The sequence below is a fragment of the Nelumbo nucifera genome, chromosome 1 (genome assembly GCF_055504915.1).
Source record: "Nelumbo nucifera cultivar China Antique chromosome 1, China Antique-T2T, whole genome shotgun sequence".
In the NCBI taxonomy this organism is placed as follows: Eukaryota; Viridiplantae; Streptophyta; class Magnoliopsida; order Proteales; family Nelumbonaceae; genus Nelumbo; species Nelumbo nucifera.
This window is the reverse complement of record NC_142649.1, coordinates 195,479,306-195,499,820: the sequence shown is the minus strand read 5'-3', so window position 1 is coordinate 195,499,820 and position 20,515 is coordinate 195,479,306. Positions and strand designations below refer to the sequence as shown.

Here is a 20,515-nt window from a genome sequence, read left to right as displayed (position 1 = left end):
CTAGGAAGAGATCTGTGAATTGCTCCAACGAATCGATAGAGTGTGGAAGTAGTGTCGAGAACCATCGGCGTGTTGCTCCCTTTAATGTGGCCTGAAAGGCTCGGCACATGAGGGCGCCGGAGTATTCGTGCATGAGCATGAGGGCCCTAAAGCTTTCCATGTGGTCCTCAAGGTCTGTACTCTCATCATAGATCTCTAGTGTCGGGGCCTTGAAATTCGACAAGAGGGGCTCGGAGATGATGGAATCCACAAAGGCCTCCATCCAAGTGAATGAGGCATGGCAACTGGCAAAGACGTCACCTCGGTTGTCCTTTACCTGCTGAAGTTGATATTGAATGGTGCCAATCTGCACTTGAATATCTCTAAGGCACTAGTCAATGTAAGGCATCGACACTTCGGTTTAGTCGTGATTCTCTCTCACACAGGATGGGCTGGCCCTATTTATGGAGTGCTCGGACGCCAACACATCCTGAGCCTTGTGGGCATGGCGATCGTTGATGAGGTCGTGGAGGTCGAAAACCAGTAGGGAGAGGCATGGCGTTGACCTCTCGCCCCTGAGGGGGACTGTAGTAGCATGAGCGCCCACTGTCGTCCCGGTTGGTTACAACACAACAGTGTTGTTGACCATGGTTCTTGCACTCAGTGTGGGATCTTACGGGTTCACCCCCTTGGTTGGGGAGCCGAGGGGTCTTGGAACGGAGCTTGCAAGCCATTGACTGCTGCTATCGAACTCCGAAGGGTCCCCTTTCGGCCCCTAAGCGTTGGCTCAACGGGGTATGGGTGGATTGCTTGCCATGTTGTTCGTTGGTTCCGACGGGGCGACCATTCTCCTGTTGGACACCCTATATTGTCCAGACACTGGGCCAGGTTGTCTAGCCTGTTTAGGACCAGCTCGATCTAGTCGATCGTGACTAAGTTCTGAATGTTAGGAGTGGGGTCTTGTTTGTCATCCATTTCGGAGACACTAGTTGATTAATTCAAATTTGTTTTCCTTAGGGAAAGTTTGGAAGACGTTCCCACAGATGGCGCCAATTTTTGCTACCAAATAAGGAGTCGAGGGCAACAACATAATTTCTGGTGTCTGAGAACAACAATCCAATTTTCTAAGAGAAAGAAGACGTTAGAAACCCCGGGAGTTATCCTAGGGGTAAAGACTCTAACAATCAAGTTAGCCGAGAGCTGTGAAGGATCGAACCAAGCAAGAGAGGAAACTTAGAGCTTAAGTCTTTGTATCCTTACCTCAATGTGGGAGCCCCTTTTATAGTCAGAGTTGCCTTAGAAGAGGGGTAGTTAGGAGTAGGTGGCGGCAATTGGAAGTGGTTGATGGTGGATGGTCAGGATGCATTCGGCTGATGCCACATGTCAGAATCCATGGGACGGCCGGGGTGCATCTGGCCAACGCCATGTGTCAAGATCCGTAGGTCAGCTAGATACCCCTACATCAATTGTCATCCTTCTAGAAAAGCTTGAGTAGGCAAAAGATTAACATAGGCATGGTTGGAATTAGATTAAGAATTACAGTAAAAACAGAGTAACTAGCTGGGGCAGCTGTTTAAGAAATATGGTGTATTCATTTAATAGTGTCTCTATCTCCTTTTTCTTTGGTAAGCAATTGTTATTTGTAGGGATGTTCACATTAAATGTCAAACCAACCAAACCGATTCTATATTTTTAAGTAATTATTAATTAGTCCCTACCCTATATGTTAAATGTTGATATATTTTATTTGTGTTTTGATTGAACTTTAAAAAAATTGGTTATTTGTGATAAAAGCTAAAAACATAAAACCAATACAAATATAATAAAATGGTACAATATTTAATTCAGTTTTGTATAAATTTAAATATATATTGACAAAAAAATCAGTTTTTCATAAAAATAATAATCAAATTAAATATATATTTTGGTTTTGCATAAAAACTAAAAAGAAATAAACTTAAATATAAATAGATATTTAGATATAGATATTTCAGTTTAAAATATATATAAAAACCGACTAAACCAATAAACCGACCCTTCATGTTTGGATTGATTTTGCTTTAGGGTTAGTCGGTTTCGGTTTAATTAATGAGTAAACCAACTAAGTCGAATCGGTTGAAAAAAATGACTCAAACCGACCCAACCCGACCCGTAAACACCCCTAATTATTTGTTGGTGTATCTTCTTTTACCAACATAAACACACATTTCTAAAACATGTCTTTGTATTTGTCTGCTGTAGTCAGAATTTCACATGGAACAACAAAAAACTGATTTTTTTGAACAAAACATAGAAAAGAATCATCATACTAGCTGAAATATGTGAAGAATAGTTGGGATTATTGATTGAAAAGAGAAATGTGGCACTCATAAAATAATCCGATTCTGCACTTACACTATTGTAAGACTTGATTCTTTGAAGTATCAGCTTGTCTCGTGAATATTCTCCTTGGATTGGAAATTCATTGACTCTATTTCAGTATAATGAAAGCTTAGAATCTGGATCAGTAAGTATGATTATATTACTTATTGGCATTGATACCTCCAACAAGTATACATCCAAGAGTGAAGACACAAAACAATTCCCAACTTCAGTACTTGGAATCAGAATGTAAATTGCTCTACTATTTTATCTTCTTTATGCTTCAATTTTGATGTAAGTTTGACCTATCTGCAAATAGATCAACTCTACAACATAGCTGAAATACCGAAGATCAACTTCACTTTACCAAAGAGGAGTTAGCAAATCATATTTCTAATTACTGAAGGTCGGAAGAACATGGAAAATGTTACTTAACAAGACAAGAACAAAACCCCAATTTCATTCCAAGTGACCATTTAGATACCCAAGTGATGTGCTATGCTGTTGCATGGAATGGTCAAATGACAATCATACTGAATGGAACTTTAATCTTTGACTCTGTCTTTATCCCTTATTGAGCATTTTTTCCTCAGAAACTCTTTATTGAGTAAAAGTCAACTGCATTTTACTCCTGAGTTCAAGTTTTTTTTTTGTTTTTTGTTTTTGTTATTATTAGTTGTAGATTACCTGGATGAGATTTGATGAAGACATTTAAAATAGCCTTTGATCTCTCCACTTTACCACATGAAAAATTTCCAAGTCACCAAGTTAGATGTTCTATTATCAGCATATACAAAGTGAGTAGTGTTATAGTGGGATTCCAATTTGAAAATTCAGTTGGGTAGCTTGCTGTTTTTTTTTTTTTTTTTTTGAAAAATTAAGGGATTTGGTTGGGTATTATATAGATGGTGCAGGGCGTGGGAAGAGTTTAGAGTGTTGAGGGATGAAAAGGTTACGTTTTAATTGAGGTTTTGGTCTGAAATATCAGAAACTCCAGACTTTCTCAAGAGAAAGAAAAGCAAAAAAGTTCATTGAAGTTCCGAAAGAAATATCAGATACAGAAGCGCTTGTCGTATCACGTTGGAAAGCAGATTTGGTACATTTGGTCGCATCCTGTTCCGAATCCCACATCGTTAACGAGTAAAGAGTCATAGGTGAAGCAATGGTATAAAAGACAAACCGGGGCTCCTAACCAGTTATACCTTTCTCGGCCTTTTGGCTAAGATCAAGTGTAGTATCTGTTCTTATCAGTTTAATATCTGATACGTGGGCCATCGGTTCACAGGATATTAAATTAATTTTTCTTGGGGGTGGGCCCTTAACAGTAGCTGGCTACTGGGGTCTTCGCGCGTCTCTCTTTCTTTGCACTACTGCACGGGCCTGGCGCACCTCTACCAAATCAGTCTTCTAATCTTTTACTGTTGTGGTACTGCCTTTAGTATTGATTTAGTTAAGACTTACTGAGAAGCCATGAATTCATTCCGAAGGGTCTCGTCTCAACTCAATTGAATGATGAAAATGGTAAAAAGGTTTTTCTTCAACCCAACCTGCGGAACTAGCACCAGACGGGGTGAGCCAACGGCCCTAGATGCCGCAAATTCTCACTCCACCTGTAGAATCCATACTCTCTCGCCGAAGGAGCTCGGCTTTGCCCAACACAACTGTAAAGGCTGTTGGAACGGGCTTTACCCTGACTGAAGCCGGACTCTCGCCGAATCCGCCCCACCGACACATAGCCTCTCCTAACTCCTAAGGATCCACCACCGTCGCCAGGTTGGTTTCTCCGTTAGGTGTCGGCAGTCGGCAGTTGGCAGAGAGAAGGCCTAATTGCAGCAGTGGAGAGGAAAGGGGGAGGTGGAAAGGAGAGGCGAGGGACGAACAAAGGGTTTCAACTTTCAAATTTGGAAACAATAAGAAAATAGATCATTTGTTATTTTTTGAACTTTTTTTCGTTTGAGATACCGCATGAGTTAAGGGTGGTACACAGATGTCGACTCGTCATTGGGAATTTCAGCATATTGGATTCAGTCGGACGCGATAAGTAATATAATAATTAGTCCCACATCGGCTAGGTAAGAAAGAAGGGAAGGGAAGAGGCGATTATAAATAGAAGGGTAGAAGAATGGATTAACATACTTACCTGGACGGGGTCAATGGGTGATCAAGAAGGCTCATGGCCTAGGTTGGCGACCTCCATTGCACTTAGGAGGGGTGCCTGCCTAACATCTCCCCAAGTGGGAGAGTGTACGTCATAATTTGTGGTAGTGGGGGTACGCGTTCGCGCGGCCCCTACCCGAATCTTTTAATCCAAGCTTTTGTGTAGTTGTATCCTTGTTTCATTTTCAATGGTGTTTTCAATCATTATATGCTTTAATTATCTCCACGCCCATCTCCTTGATCGAGCTGATTCTCTTGGTTCAGATCCTAAGTTCTATTTTGTAGACAAATAATCATGTACAATTCTCAATCAATGGATGATGATGAAGCCTTTTTCATTTGCCCAAAAAAAAAAAAAGAATATACTGAGACATGAAACAACCTTTTTCATTTTATCGGAACTACAAAATACAATGTTTAGAAGAATGGAAACATGGCTTAGGTATTCCATCCATTGCGCAGCGTTCTTTCATTCCAACAATATGGAATATTCAGATTAGTTATTACATAGTTATCACTGACAGTTTCAAAAGAAAAAGGAAAGGAGCTGCCTATTTGGTCATTGATTCTCTCTTCTCAAAGCATTTGACCGAGCATGATAATCATGTCTCACCATCCTAGCACCTGACCACTTGGCTTAAAAAGAAACCGGTTGTCTATCTGGCCACGTTTCTATTCTTTCAAAATATTTGACAGGCACAACACCGTCGAAGCCTTCAGTCAAGATTACCTTGTTGTCTGAAATGTACAGCTTCATTCCATCTGGAACAATAACTAATGCATTAGTATCATCCATGTTGTCTAAAGGTTTCCAACTCAACTCTTTTTAACGTACTGCAAAAAACTCTTACCTTCGAGGGCCCTTCTGACATCTAAGAAAATTAACACATTAACATCCCGTCGCATACCTGCAAAAATGGGCAAGTCGTCTAATGGTAACCAAAGCTAGCATATCTGTACAAGGAGAAAATTAAAACACCAAAGATGTTTAAAATTCATGCATTGAATGTCTTGAAGATTATATCTGTTTCTCCACGAAGAAAAGAATTGCAAATCATTTATGCTTATTTTACCAGATTTTGGTGCTTATCACAAAAAAAAAAAGCTTATTTTACCAGATTTTGGTGTTTAAATGTGGTATTCTTCATAGTTTGTGTCTATCATGGCAATTGGTATAGCAGCAGAGGAAGATAATGTGTATGTACACACATTTAAGTCAAAAATTTCCCCACACCCGATTAATGGCAATGAATGACCCGGCAAGTATAAAGGGTAATCATGAATGGTCTGAATATTTTCTCAAAAAGATGCTCTAACATTTTGCTCGAAATTATTTACAACGAGATAAACATAGATATTAAGAGATCCTGTATTTAGTTTTTGTCTTTTCAATTGTGATGAAAAAAGGAGTTTGTTAATCTTTTCCTACCCTTTGGTTCTCCTTTGCCTCATAGATCCAAAACTCAAACTCAGGATCGTAGACTGACTAAGTCACTAAACCTTCATTGTGGTGAAAACTCCCTCCTCTTTAATAACCACCAGATCCAAGCAAGATCTCTCCATTACCGTTGATGGTTGTCCTTTTTTTGTCAACAAGTGAACCCAAGCACAGATATTGACCTCAACATTCTTTATTATTCTTGAGCCTTCAATCAGGAACAACCAACATATGTGAATATTGTGCTTGAGTGAAAGCTAGAGAATGATTAGAGGGTTTCAGGATCAGAACTTTGGACTACTGGCCCATCGAGGCTACCTGATATTTTTAGTGCTCTAGCTTGATGAGCATGAGCATGTAAGACGTGGAGTAAAAGTAGTGGAACAAAGTCAAAATCAAAGAATACAATCTAAACCTGGTTCCCTAAGTTCATTGAAGGAAACATAAGGATTATCCTATCATATGCACTACCAAAATTATTCTCTTTTGTTTTTTTCCCTTTTCCCTTCTCTTTTTTATCTACTGTTCACAATTTAATACATGAAAAAAATCAATTAGCTTGGCTTACCACTAATTACACTCCCATCTGTTGGCACACCGCTTGAAAAATGAACATGCAACCTTTTCATACGTTTCAGACCAGACTGCAGAATTGATTCCAGATTCCTCTTATAGGTTCCATGTACACAGACTGAATATCAAGGAAGGAACTAGATGTGAGAAAGTCAAGAATTTAAATCATGGTTCAAAGATATGCAATATTGCAACTAGAGACTTGAGAGTATGATATAAATTCATTAGAAAGTAATTTAACCTGGAGCTTCCTCAGCTGAAAGAATGGGCTTTAATAAACTTTCAGATTCAATGATCTGCAAAGGAACGTGCAAAAATCCTAATAGGTTAGTTTAATATTAATAGTCCTAGACAGGAAATTGGGTAAGGGAGAAGAATCCAACCATGAACATAGTGCATGAATGTTGAAAGAACTTCACATAACATTCTTGAATCATTAAATCTGTGTTACTGTTTGTTTTGCAGAGACTTCAATTATTACTTTATCTTGGTCTTGGTGCGAAAAAAAATGAAGATATATAAAGCATTTAAGGTTGATTTTTTGGAACAACTTCATATAAGATATTGACCAAGAAGATCCACCAGTTGGTGCCTGTAAATCCAAATTCAACATAACATCTAATGAACTTACATGAACATAATTTTATTATAATAGCCCTTGGTGGTGAAGGATGCAAATCTTTGCAGTCAAAGTCTTAAATATTATTTGGCAATATACCCATGCCCAAACAAGATAAGAACCTACTTATCAAAAAAAAAAAAAACCAAGATAACATCCTCCTTCCACTTCTTCCTCCTCATCCCCCTCCTCTTAAGGAGGCTTATACCTCCTTGTGCTCAGGAGACTTACGCCTCTTATGTTCTGAACTACACCTCACGCTTCTAGGTAGTGGAAGTTTGGAACGCGGAACGCCTTGTGTCATGTCATTAGCATTAACTAGTTATTGCATTGACTAGATAGAACAAAATAATCAGTCAATGTTTCCCCACATACAATCCAAACTGTCCCATCAAAGGTAACACAGGGTCTGGTCCAACATTGTCCAGATTCAGATCAGACACTTTCAGACCCAACCTGGATTTTCCCTGAGCTATCCATTCCCACCAGCGAACAGAACAGACAATGGAACAGTAACATCCATCCATGTAGAAAACAATAAACAACCTATATTTGTATTTGTGCATTTGTTAGGACTTAGGATTACTAGAATCCTTGACAAATAATATTAATAATAGTAGTGTAATAATAAAAAAGAGCACAAATGTGCATTTGATAAAAAAGAGAACAAATTTTTTAATACAAATACCTCAATCAAACTTCATAAATGTTCACATTTTTTATTCTTGTTCTTTTTTTTTTCCTGCTTTGTTGGGTGAAATGAAGTATGAAGTTGGAACGCCTGATGCAGAAAACAGTTGCACTACTAAAGGGAACATCACCTCTATTGTATGCCCTTGGTTTGCACGAATCAACAGTTCCCCATTTTCCTCCAAGAGGCTAAATCGCTGTTTATTATCCTTTCTGACTGCCTGAAAATTTTATACATTAATAATCAAAGTAGTTCTGTTTAGGAGATCTATGTCAATTGTCAGAAAGGGGCAAAGAAACTTGCAAGAGGCATTCTTTGTTAAATATATAGGTTGAATGAAGAACAAGAAGAATATGTAGATATCAGTATATGAGCACAAAATCAGATACAAGCATCACAAGTGATACCATATTTTGGTAGTAAAATGTGGTATTTTCCCCTCCCAATCCGTATGGTATGCTCTTTTAGTTTTATGTCTTTTGAAAAGTAAATTATGAACTGTATTGTATTAACTGAAGATGAATCAAGAGATACATCATAGCCCATTTACCCCTTAAACCTGTAACTAAAAGTATAAAATTTGAAGAAATTGAAAAAAGAACGAAAATAGGATGAAATAAGAATTAAAAAAAAAAAAGCTTATAGAACTAACCTCCCTAACTTCGTCAACCGTGTGTGATCTTAATGGGATATTAGCATATGTTTTCATATTCATCTTCAGGAGATCATTCACCTTGACATACCCATCATTCCGGATATCCAAGTTCAATTCAGTAGCCATATGGCGCAATATGCGTGTTCTGAGAAAAAATTACAGAAAAACAGAATTGCTTTAACTAAATTATACCCACTTAGATACACACCAGAACCAAACTACCATAAAGGATAACATGATTGTTTCCCTCACCCTCGCGCTCCCTCTCGAAGAGACGCAATCAACTAAAATCAAATTATTTGCAAATTTTATTACACTTTTCCGAATTCTCAAAAGAAAAAAAAAAAGAAAGGAACAAGAGCAGAAATTCAAATGGAATAAAATCATATGTCAACGAAGGTTAAACAAAGAGACACGAAGTTCGACTACTTTAGCTGAGGCATCTACATTAGAGAAAACAGAATGAGCTAATTCATCGAATCCAAAATATAGTTAGGTTATTCTTACAAGAGTCTCCCAAGAGCGTCAATTTTATCTTTGGCGGGTCCCCTTCCGCCTGCCGGTCGCTGCCGATCTTCTCTCATCTCCGAACTCCTACCTTTACCACCACTAGTGACGGAAAAGATAAGAAACAAAAGAATATTAGTCCTTACAGTCATTATCAACGTTCTAACATAGAAGAAGAGCTGGATGGAAGAAACATAAGAGAAAATAATAAAGGATTAGGGTTTCCGGAGAATTCTATCTTAGTAGGAGGAAGAGGAGCAGCACCTTCTTCTGGGAAGGGCAGAAGCGGAGAAAGAAGGGCTCTTGGTGTTGCTGGCCTCCATTAGGGTTAAGGCGCCAAAACTAGTTACAAGCGATGGGGTTACAGGCGCAGTTGCAGCAGCAACGGGAGAGAGTGAAGCACAGAAGCGCAGAAAACGAAGCCCATGGTTGCTTGCGGTTGCTAACATTACAGTTGCACTAGTTCGGATCTCTGTTGTTAACATTCGTCGTTCGTTTCGATAAACTGGCAGGCCCAAATGTAGAAGATCCCTTGGGCTTGGGCCGAGGCCCTGGATTCATTTGTTAAGCTAAGTAGTTAAGTACTTTGGACTGGCTCCTGATCTCATAGGACATGTTGGCGAGGCCCAACTGCCCAAGAGTCGAGCCAAATGTACATTTTCTAATTTTCTGTAATTTTGATTGTAAATGTAAGGAAAAACTAGGCATGACCCCTGTACTAAATCATTTATATTAAAAATTTTAAGTTAATTTTTTATTTGATGATTTTATCTAGGAAATGACCATGTACTAAATACAGAGTAATCACACGTATGTATTGTTTTGGTTTTCACTTTTTCTGTTTTTTATAGTAATATTATTTTATTTGAATATCACTATATTATAAATAAAATAATGCATTTCACATCAAAACCTAGTTACCTAGACAACAAAATCAATGTTCAGAAACAATTAAAGAAAAACCAAAGTCTGAAACAAATCCATCAAAGAAAAAAAAAATAGGTTTCTCAAAGGCAAATGTGTTTGAGCCAAGACAAAGATGACCTCCATAATCTACATTCCAAAACCCTCTTTTAATTTTTAGAGAATCTACCCATGAGGTTTTACGGTCACAAAATTCACTTCTGGGATCTTTTTGCTAAAAATCTATACCATTTAAGATATCACACGCCTCATGTTCAAATGATGGAATCACAATTCCAAAAGAAGCATGCCAAAAAGCTTGGTTGATTGCCTGAAATTCTATAGTTTCTGAGTTGGACTCTCTCACCAAAATCAACCTCAAAGGCAAAATGCAGAAACTTGTGGGATTGAATTCAGTGCTGTAGTCAAGTTTAAATCTGTCTAATGCTTACCTTTCCGGTTCTTTTGGACATCAACCAAAGACATCCAAGTAAAACGTGGAGCTATAGATTTAAATGGCGGAGATCTGAGGTTGAATTTCTGGTTTTCTCCTCTTTTTGATATTCTCTATAGGAGAAGTAGGGCCATTACATTATTTCAGTTTCTGAGTTGACTTCATTGAAAAGAGTGAACTATTTTATTGTAATCCAAAATTTTTATGCTTTCTTACAATTCTTTTCTAAAGAAACAATCAATTTCGGAATTCATTCAAAAGATTGAACTGGTACTACATTTTATATTTTCTCTTAAGAAACAATGTTTTGAATGAATTCCAAAACAATCCTTTTTCAAAGAAGCAAATTTTGAGTTCTCACTTTATGTATGCAGCCCAATGAAAAGAAGAAAGAAAAAATGTGAATACCTTTTCAAAGCACGAAAGTAAAAGTGTATGTTTCTTCCTTAAGCAAATCTTTTGACAGCAAGACAGCAAGATGGATTGGATTCAATGTAAATTGGAATGGATTCCTGAGCAGATCCTTATGTTTGGTTTGAACCTTTCCCTTTTCTTTCCCTATTTTTTCCTTCAAATCAAACACAGCCTTAATGATTAAGATTGAAAAGAGGGAATGTTCGTTTTCGTGAGAATGAGCAGAAAAGAGGGAAAATATAAAAATTCAATTATAAATGGACATGGGTTTGTGGGTTGAAACGTGTCTAAACCAAAGAGTATCTACTTTTTGAATGCTGCCCCTATTAGATGCCACATGGCTTACTACCCACTCTCACGTTCTGAGATACTAACCACTTTAACTCTTTTTGGGGAGTGGATCGACTTCTCTTTGAAAATAGAGGAACTCACTTCTGATATACTATTTATTGAAAATTTAAAAAGCCACATGTTGATATATATATATATATATATAGATGTTAAAGGAAGGCTTTTAGGTTAAAGCCCATTACCAGCATTTAGACAAGTGACCTCATTTTCTAGAAAGTTAGATATGGCAATTTCTCAGAAATTCCTGCTAAAGTCCACAATCTACTATCAAACTACAGTTTCACACCATTTAGACACATGGCCTTCTCATTTTTCTGGAAAGCTAGACATGTGGCACTTTTTAAGAAGTTGCTACTAAAGCCCACAACCCACTACCACCATTTTCAATCCATATTCTAATAATTATTAAAAAGCTATTTTTTTAAATAAATATTTCTTGAAATTTTAATAATTATTTAAAATATTAATAAATATAAAATTAATATTATTGATTCCATAATATAAATTTAACATTACTCATTCCCATAGTACGGGGTCATTCACTTATTCTACCCCTCTTGTCTAAGCACACGGCGGGCATATATATCCTTTACTCTCACTTCAAAAACTGCCCACAAATTGTAAATAGTTTTGTCTTAGAGATACGATGCAAAATGCAAGTACACGTTTATATTTATCTATCTATCTATCTATCTATACATACATACATACATACATACATACATACATACATACATACATACATAAATAAAGTGGTATATATATATATATCAACATGTAGCTTTTTAAATTTTCAATAAATAGTATATCAGAAGCGAGTTCCTCTATTTTCAAAGAGAAGTCGGTCCACTCCTCAAAAAGAGTTAAAGTGGTATATATATATATATATATTAGATTCTACTTTATGTATCTGAACTTTGGGTAAAATTAGTACTCGAACTTTCAAATATGTCATTGTAATGCCCAAACTTTCAAAAAGTGTCAAATTGGTCCCTTGATTGTCAGCTATTTGATCACGTGATGACATGTACAATTTAATGCTTATTATCTTCTACTTGAGACTGAATCGGTTGAAAACCTCTGACTCGTGGTGGTTTCGTTCTTTGGAATGATATATTGTTTGATCTAGCTTCATGCATCTCTTTTGATGTGTCTCTACCGTCTTCGAGAGGAGCTAAGCAGTGACTTCCTCTCAGTTAAAGGATATGCTTGACATATCTCGACATCCGCCTTCCGTGACAACGAGATCTGACTTGGTTGTTGGCAGCCATGATGTGTATCCTTAAACATCCTCCATCAACCTCAATGACAATAACAACTACAACCACGACAATCACTACAAGAAAATCAGCCTAAGCCGGCGGTCGACTGCCGGCTTTGATCTAAGGCGGCGGTCTTTAGTCCACCCCCTAAACCTCTGTCGGCTTAGGTGCAAAAAGACCACCACCTTAGGTGGCCAGTCCAAATCGCTTTGAAGCAGCGGTCGCACCAAGCCATTGGCTTAGCATTAATTAGGCGGCGGTTTAGACTGCCGGCTTAGATACCAAAAGACTGCTGCCTTAGATTTCTGTCAAACTCCCTTGTGTTTTTAGGTGGCGGTCCGAACCACCGGCTTATATGCTAAATGACCGCAGCCTTGTGTTGTTTGTGGCTAAATCGGCGGTTTAATGACCGCCGATTTTGATATTTTTTTTTCATTTTTTACTTATTCTAACATTTTTTGGTCATGTTGATAGCTAAGCTGGTGGACATGACCGTCGGTATATACCTATTTTTTTTCAAAAAAATGCATATACCCACAATATTTTTGTGGTATTTGAATTTTTTATTGATTTAGCATTTTCGTACCTATTTAATATAGAAAAACCATTTGATAAAAATCAATTTAAAATGAAATCTATTAATTCAAAGATTATATATTAAAATATCCAAAAGACATTGTTCAAATACAATATCCAGTTGACATATAAATAGTACAAGAACTTAACTATAAAGATAGGAATAGTAACTAAAATCTACATGGGCTGAATTCTAAGCAATTAATTGGAATATCAATAGTAGTTCAAAATATTCTATAGCACTGCATATTAGCACTGCATCACTTATAATTGGAATTTGAGCATGAACTGTAAAACATGGTTTGGTATTTGAGCATCCATAAGGGCCTTCTTACAAAGCAACCTTCTTCCTCTACAACCTGTAAAGAAAAGTAACACAAAAAGAAAAGAAAAATAAACTAATTTAAGTGCAATATTTAAAAACTAATATTTTCTTGGCTATCTAACTAATGACATGAAGCTACACATGTCAAGTAAAATAACAAGAAGACACTATTAACACACCCTTTCATTTGAACTATTACCTATTCCAGCATTCCTCTAAAGAAAGAGAAAGCATCTTCAATGTTTAATTACACCAACATTTTGATGATTCCTCGATTTCTTGTTACATGTGGTCACATCAATATGTTCAACTACACTTCTTTAAGGTTTTGATTGTCCAATTTTTACATACACAGCTTAAGCAGAATTTTAAGGTTTTGTTATTCTTTTTACCATTAAATTATTCTCAAGGTCACTCATGCCAAAAGAGAGTATCATGATTTTCCACCACCAATGTTGTGCTCTCAATTGTCTGAAGAAGATGTACAAGTTACCTGTCTCTGTAGCTGTTCAAGTCTAAGCTTCTCTACATTTGCTAGTTCATATTCCCCATTCTCCAAAAGCTTCTGATCTAGCCTGAATCTTGAATCAGTTGGAGGCAACTTCTCCAGTAGGTCAGGTGTCAAGTTGTATCATGTTTGAGTGACTGACTTGTCTCATTTCCATAACAACATAGCTTCTGACACGGGATCATACCCCTTTGGCTTTATAGTAGGATCTCCCAACACATAATACATTGCTCATCCCATTTTCCAACCAACATTGCCACCTTGTTTCTAGTTCTGTTATCCTGCACAGATCCTTGCACCTGCATGCATGTATGTAAACATACCTTCATTTATTTTATATACATCAAGCTAATAATGTCACAAAAAGGGATAAAATATAAAATGAAATGGAAAAAGTAAAAGACCCAACGACTAGATATAGAGCTGTTATCGACTCCACAACACAAGTCACCTAATGCAACTCATTCCAAAGTCCAAATTCAAAACCACTACCATTGACATACATAGTTATGTCAATGAAATTTTTATAGCTTTCCAAATTTAACAAGTGAAATGCATACTCAATCTGATTTTGCAAGTTATCTTTGAGTTCACAGTATGACTTGTTCAATTTTCTCAATCATCTATGTAATTAATCCACTAAATTCCTAGACAACCTGACAAACAATTGATCCCTTTTCTGAAGATCCCTTGGGCCTCAATTGATTTACAGCAATTGATCCCTTTTCCCTGAACCCAAATTCAGAACTCATAAACTCTAACTTTGACACTAATTGAGATTTCAAAAACCCTAAAACAATTCAGTCATGCATTCCACACTTATCAGCAGCCATAGAACTTTGTTATGTGCAAGAATTACTACTTTAGGGGAGTGGAGAGTTGAGATCCTCTTGGTAAGATAATGGGAGAGAAGGTTGGCGCTGCTTCTTGACCATAGGCGGCTTCATTGTGAATGAAGGCCTCCTCTTAAGGAGTGCAAGTGTTCTCTTGGCATAAAATGAGTGGAGCTATGGTAATACTCTCTCCTTGAACTTGAGTATGATGAAGAAGATAAGCCTGTAGGATATGAGGACTACTGTAGCAGCCAAGTCCCACAATTTGAAATGATTCAGTGAAATCCCATAAATCGTCTTGAGAAATTGAACTCCTATGAGCTTTGGATCACCTTATTCCATAGGATCAAACTTGAGCCCAATTAGACCGGTCTTGAATTGGCCCTACATAATATATTACCATATTTGATAAGTTATGTCATCAGTATTTGAAAATGATGCTATGAGTTAAAGTGATTGATGCAAGAGCTCATAATGGTTTGGGTATTGCCAGAATGGTATGGGAAGATCAGGTAGGATACAGAAGAATCCAAAGCTCAGCATTATAACTACCTACATACGAAAACGATAATGCTTGTGAAGGTGATAACATAAGAGAATATACAGGTGTTTCTGGAAGTAGTTTCCTTACAATAATTCCAATCCCAACTATGGCACCCATCAAGTAGTTGGGAACCAGTGATGCAACAACCATCATACATCCTTCTACCACAGAAATGCAGCTCTAAAGATTAAGCCAGGTGAATACAAGGTGAGAGAACCCAGAGTGAAACTACACCTGTTGCTAGAAGATCCAATTTCCATTTGGCTATTAAGTCAAGAATATCCTCTTGGGGTACCCAATACCAAACAATAAATAAACATATGATTAAAGTGATGTCCCTACCAAGGTTAATTCATGAAGAGATGGCTTTGTGTGCATTATCTACATGCTTTGAATAGCTTCAATTTGTTCTACAGATCTGAACAAACTCTCCTGTACTCATACCTAGGTATTATTTATTTTATAAACTTACTAGTTTGCAACATAAGCAACCTTAAAATGAAAATACAAAATCCAAGAAAATTGAGAAATATCTTTGAGAAAGGATCCTTTTTGGTGCCCAACACATGCAAGCATGTCCAACACCATTCTCTCTCAAAGAATTGGGTCTGCTTGAGTGGGCATACTTGTAGCTCATGCAAAAAGAATCATAAGATTATATTTGGAGCATAAACCTTTAGTCCTTTTGATTGGACTGCATTACAATATTTGCTGAACCAATCAAGCTATAGAATTTAATAAGAAAAAAAAACAAAGATTGTTAGCATGGATTGGGGCATAAGATGCACCATTACAATATAAGTTCAGTGGAAGAGAGCCTTTCGTGTAAGTGATGATACGTCAAAGTACATGAACTGTGTAATCCATATAGAAGAAGTTTCTACGAAACTGCATTTTGTAAGATGGCCATCCATATGATGATCCAAGAACATATTGATTTTCAATATATATAAAGTGCTGGGCAGATTTGATTGCTTGGACATATCTTGTTTGAATACTCTTATCTATCACCAAGTTTTTCTCACAGATAAGTTTCTGCAATAGAATGTTACAAATTACACTTCACCCAAATTTTCTTTTTACAATGAAAATTAAATAAAGAACAGGTTTCAATGTAAAATCTTATTCAATTACTTTGAAAACCCACCATAACCCTATTCAATATATAAATTGTGTTCAAAAGGAAAATAATGGTTTAATAGATATACCTAGTCATGAGCTAATTGAACGTCTTTGTAAATAAGGATCATAATAGCAGTTTAAAGGCCTAAGATGCAAGCATATTTAGCAATTCCAGAAGAATTTTGTGCTGCCCAGTCTTGCACTAGTGTTGGAAAGAGAGGAATAACCACTGGTGACAGAACAAGCACCATGCAGATAAACCAAAGAATTCTGCAAACCAAAGTAGGAAATTTGTTTGGGGGGGGGGATATATTAGAACACAAGCAGGTATCAAGGTTCAAAATAAGGAACTTGTCTATTTCCTATAAAATATTTTTCAATTTTATTGGTTTGTCAAAGGGACAAGATTCCAGAAGCACCTCTCTACTTCATCCACCATGCTCTGATTATGTAAGCAACATTCTCTTCAATTTCTCCCTCACTATAAGATTATCAAACCAAGGCAGCATAAATAATTGCTTAAGGCATCTCTCGGCAATTGATTTTATCTTATATTTGCTTTTCCACCCTGATTGTTGCTATAATCGAAGTACATATATTCTTAGTCCTTTTTATCTGTAAACCATTTATTCTAAACATTTCTTAATAGTTCTATATTTCAAATCTGAAATCCTTATATTCTCCTATTTCCCTCTATATAAGATTTGGTTTGTTTATTTACCCACCACATACACTATAATAGTACCATCCTATGCCATTATCCCACTATCAAATACAAATCCAAAGAAAAAAACAAATGAATCCTATAGAATCCATATAGAAACTAGAACTTGCATTTTTTTAAATATAAGTAATGGAAAATACCCATAAACTAAAACTTGCCTATCAAAAAATGGATAAAGATAACTAAAAGAAGTAATGGAAAATATCCATAAAACCAAAAAAAAAAATCAAAGATTATTAAATTTCCACTCAAGTCCAAACTCTTCTAAGATGTGATACAATTACAAATCCAAACTCTTGAAGATCCAATATGTTCTTTTGATTTTTAAACTACTATTCATGCTAGCAGTTCTGATTTTTCCATGATTTTATCTGTTTTTGTGAAGCCATTACACTGTTTACATTGTCTATTTCTCACAAGTACGCAATGCTTCCATTATTACCATACATAACTAAAAGATCAAATAAATTCGAAGGAAAATGAACATGGGGATGGAACTGGTTGGGTAATGGTAGGAACTTCGTTGGGTAAGTTACAATAGAAACAGATGCACATTGTGCACCATCTTTTATCAGAGAGTGAGGGCCTATAGGCCCTATACCCATATGAAGGCTTCTTCTACATAATTACCAGAGAGTGAGGGCACATTGTGTAATCAAAATGGTAGGAACTTCGTTGGGTAAGTTAGAATAGAAACAGATGCACATTGTGCACCATCTTTTATTAGAGAGTGCGGGCCTATAGGCCCTATACCCATATGAAGGCTTCTTCTACATAATTACCAAAGGATATTCTGGAGCCTTCAGGAAAATCAGATTAAAAAAAATACTAAAAACCAACTACGGCTTAATATGGAGTGAAAGAATTAGATAAGGGAACAATAGAATGGCATGCCTCTTACTATGAGAGCTTCCATCTTGGGTATTGATGAAGGAAGATTTGGCCCAACCTCGTAACCACTCAACACGTGGCAAAGACAACAGCTCGCCAAGGCGCGAGCTCCGACAGGAGGAACCAGCGGTCCGAACTCCCTGCAAAGGGCCCGAACTCCCCGTAAGGGGCCTGAGCCCTCCCTTAGGCCCCGAGCCTTACGAACACAAAGGGCAACAACTCGAACTGGCCTGCCCCATGGCAGTTCGAGCCACACCTCTATCCGAACTCAAGACTTAACCTCGCACACCACTCCAGCACTTCGCCTCCAGGACACCGAACTAAACAAACCACACCGTACCGGACACCGAAGGAGTCCGTATCCAGGGGCGGCGCACCTGACTGACTTGGGATCTGGCGCTTGACAGTCGCACTCCAACGGCCACCTGCCACCGCCATCTCCAGTTACAGAGACGGCTCCGACAAAGAGCAATGGCAGTTCTGTCCCAACAGAGGTGATGACACCCGAACTGGTAGAAGCCTAGGAGTGAGTGCGCGAAGTGGTTATAAAAGGCTCTCTACCCCCCAAGAACAAGGTATGTGAACTCTGCGCCATCTAGTTTTATCTTGCCTTTGAGAGAATACTAACTTGAGCTTCGGAGTGATCTCATCTCACCGGGCTCCTCCCCGGAGATTCCCCACTTTCTTCTCCGTTTCAGGCCCCCCTATTGCTCCAGTCAGAGGCAAGGTCGTTGACAGCTAGGACCGGTCGGATTGCGCACCATCAGGTATGCTTGATGGTTGCATTTTAAAGACAGATCTGGTGAAAGAAAAATGCGAACACGCTGAGAGCACAACATCCAATTGGGACATCTCTCCATGAACTTAACACACAAGTATGGGAATGTTACGATATGCGGCTGGATGTTGTGCTCTCAGCGTGTTCACACTTGTTGCTTTCCTCAGATCCAAGCTCTGTATTTTTCTATTTTTTTTATCAGTGCTCTGTATTTTTCTATTTTCATCCATGAAAGAACAAGACAAGGGAACAATAGAATGGTCTGCTTCTTATTATGAGAGGTTCCATCTTGGATAAATTTGGTGATTGTATTCTTGTGTTTTCATTGGAATTGTAATGTTTCTCTCATCAAACTAAAAGCAAAGCAATTTTACTAAGCAGCTTCAAGATTCCACCCTTCTGTCCCTCTGTCAGCATTGCTACCAGTCTGTTCACATGTAGAAAATTGGGAGGTGCTCTAAAATTTTGAAGAAAGATTATTATTACAGACAATTCAAAGAAAAAAGTGCTAGTGCCATGATGCTGACCTTTCCTGATCCACTTCACCGTCACTTTTGGTAGGTACCACAGGAGCAGCAACTGATATGGCTTTCTCAGCTAGGCTACTCACTATATTGCTTTGGCTCTTTTCTGGTATTGTTTCCTCAAACTTACCACATTCTGCCTCATGGTCCTTTTTATATGGTTCTTTTATTTGCAATCAGTACTTACAATCAGATTTACTGCAGTAAACCTGTCATAATAACATAAAAGAGCCAAAACAATAAAAGAATGGCATTGGAAAACATAAAACAATGCTTAAAATGATACTACCATATTTATTGCAGTAAGCGTCATAAGAACACATTTGTGTAAACATAATATCAACTAAAACTAAGCACATGAAAGCTTTAAGAGATAATGTCCAGAAATCCAAATAGAAAAGAAAATTAAGAAGGGAATTCCTCTGGCATGGGCGGCAAGAAGAAAAAAATTATATGTTTTAAATTAGGACGAGTCAACCTCAAAGTGAAGGGGATTTAGGAATTAGACGAATCAAGGATTTCAAAACAAGTATATCCCTAAACAAAACAAACCAAACAAAAACATTGTGAAATGGATTAAAAATTCAAGTTTTTGAGCAAGATAAAAATATAAGTGGCGTTGAGATCCTAGGGAAGGAAATGAGAGACAAACTGCAGTTCGGTCGCAGGCATACCTGAGGAATCATCGATCCAAAAAATGCAATGCGATGGATGAATGGATTTGATAGGGGATTTGGCTCTGGAGAGTGAGAGATTATGAGGTTAGGGATTGTAAGTAGTTTGATCGAATGGAGAGTTCATGGCTGGAGCGCACATCCAATCTCCCGCATGCTTCAGGTTTAGAATAAAAAGAAATAGAAAAAGAGAGAATGAAAAAAATGAGAGCGAGAGAGAGAGAGAGTTCTGGGGATGCGAAGTTAGAGAGGAGGGAGATACAAAGAGGGCGAGAAGAGGAAAATGAGAAAAGAGAAGACGAAGAGGCGCAGGAAAATTTTAAATCTGGTTTAAATTTAAAACCGTCGCATCTCTTATTTTAGACCGTCGCGCCTGTTCCCGAAAAACCAATGTAAGCAGTTCTTCAGATATCACTATAGTGGTGGTCATTAAGACCGCCGGGTCTAAACCGCAGGCTTAGATCATTTTTCTTGTAGTGAATGGCGTTCGCAGCAACGGTATGGACCACAAATGTGGGACTAACAATTTTGATCATTGTCGGATGAAGCAATGAGTTGTGCCTTTGATGAGTGACCTATCGCCCAGGCTGCCATCGATGAATGATGCCCAACTATTGATGGGGGATCACCAAGAGGCTAAGATAAATGACAT

General features: G+C 37.6%; 1 protein-coding gene, 1 long non-coding RNA gene and 2 other non-coding genes across 5 annotated transcripts; 2 read left to right on the top strand and 2 right to left on the bottom strand.

Annotated features, from left to right (window-relative positions):
- Positions 1–3,538: 3,538 nt before the first annotated feature.
- LOC148804320 (U2 spliceosomal RNA) lies at positions 3,539–3,734 on the top strand. Its single transcript, XR_016081500.1, has one exon. It is a non-coding gene; the product is annotated as a U2 spliceosomal RNA (small nuclear RNA).
- A 738-nt stretch (positions 3,735–4,472) lies between these two features.
- On the top strand, positions 4,473–4,633 carry LOC148804319 (U1 spliceosomal RNA). Its single transcript, XR_016081493.1, has one exon. It is a non-coding gene; the product is annotated as a U1 spliceosomal RNA (small nuclear RNA).
- Positions 4,634–4,863: 230 nt separating this feature from the next.
- On the bottom strand, positions 4,864–9,480 carry LOC104602246 (uncharacterized). Of its 2 annotated transcripts, XM_010265860.3 has the most exons (8): positions 9,245–9,473; positions 8,981–9,082; positions 8,471–8,618; positions 7,949–8,038; positions 6,750–6,804; positions 6,504–6,626; positions 5,349–5,405; positions 4,864–5,259 (listed from the first exon to the last, which is right to left on the bottom strand). In XM_010265860.3, the coding sequence occupies exons 1-8, from the start codon at positions 9,463–9,465 to the stop codon at positions 5,135–5,137; spliced, it is 921 nt and encodes a 306-aa protein (XP_010264162.1). In that variant the 5' UTR covers positions 9,466–9,473; the 3' UTR covers positions 4,864–5,134. The 2 variants fall into 2 exon arrangements, with proteins under 2 accessions (XP_010264162.1, XP_088751865.1); XM_088895739.1 differs by lacking the exon at positions 7,949–8,038 and having other exon boundaries at positions 9,245–9,480.
- Positions 9,481–12,906: 3,426 nt separating this feature from the next.
- On the bottom strand, positions 12,907–20,270 carry LOC104602245 (uncharacterized). The gene is made up of 4 exons (XR_016080863.1): positions 19,864–20,270; positions 19,193–19,398; positions 13,759–14,072; positions 12,907–13,299 (listed from the first exon to the last, which is right to left on the bottom strand). It is a non-coding gene; the product is annotated as an uncharacterized LOC104602245 (long non-coding RNA).
- Between the last annotated feature and the right edge of the window lie 245 nt (positions 20,271–20,515).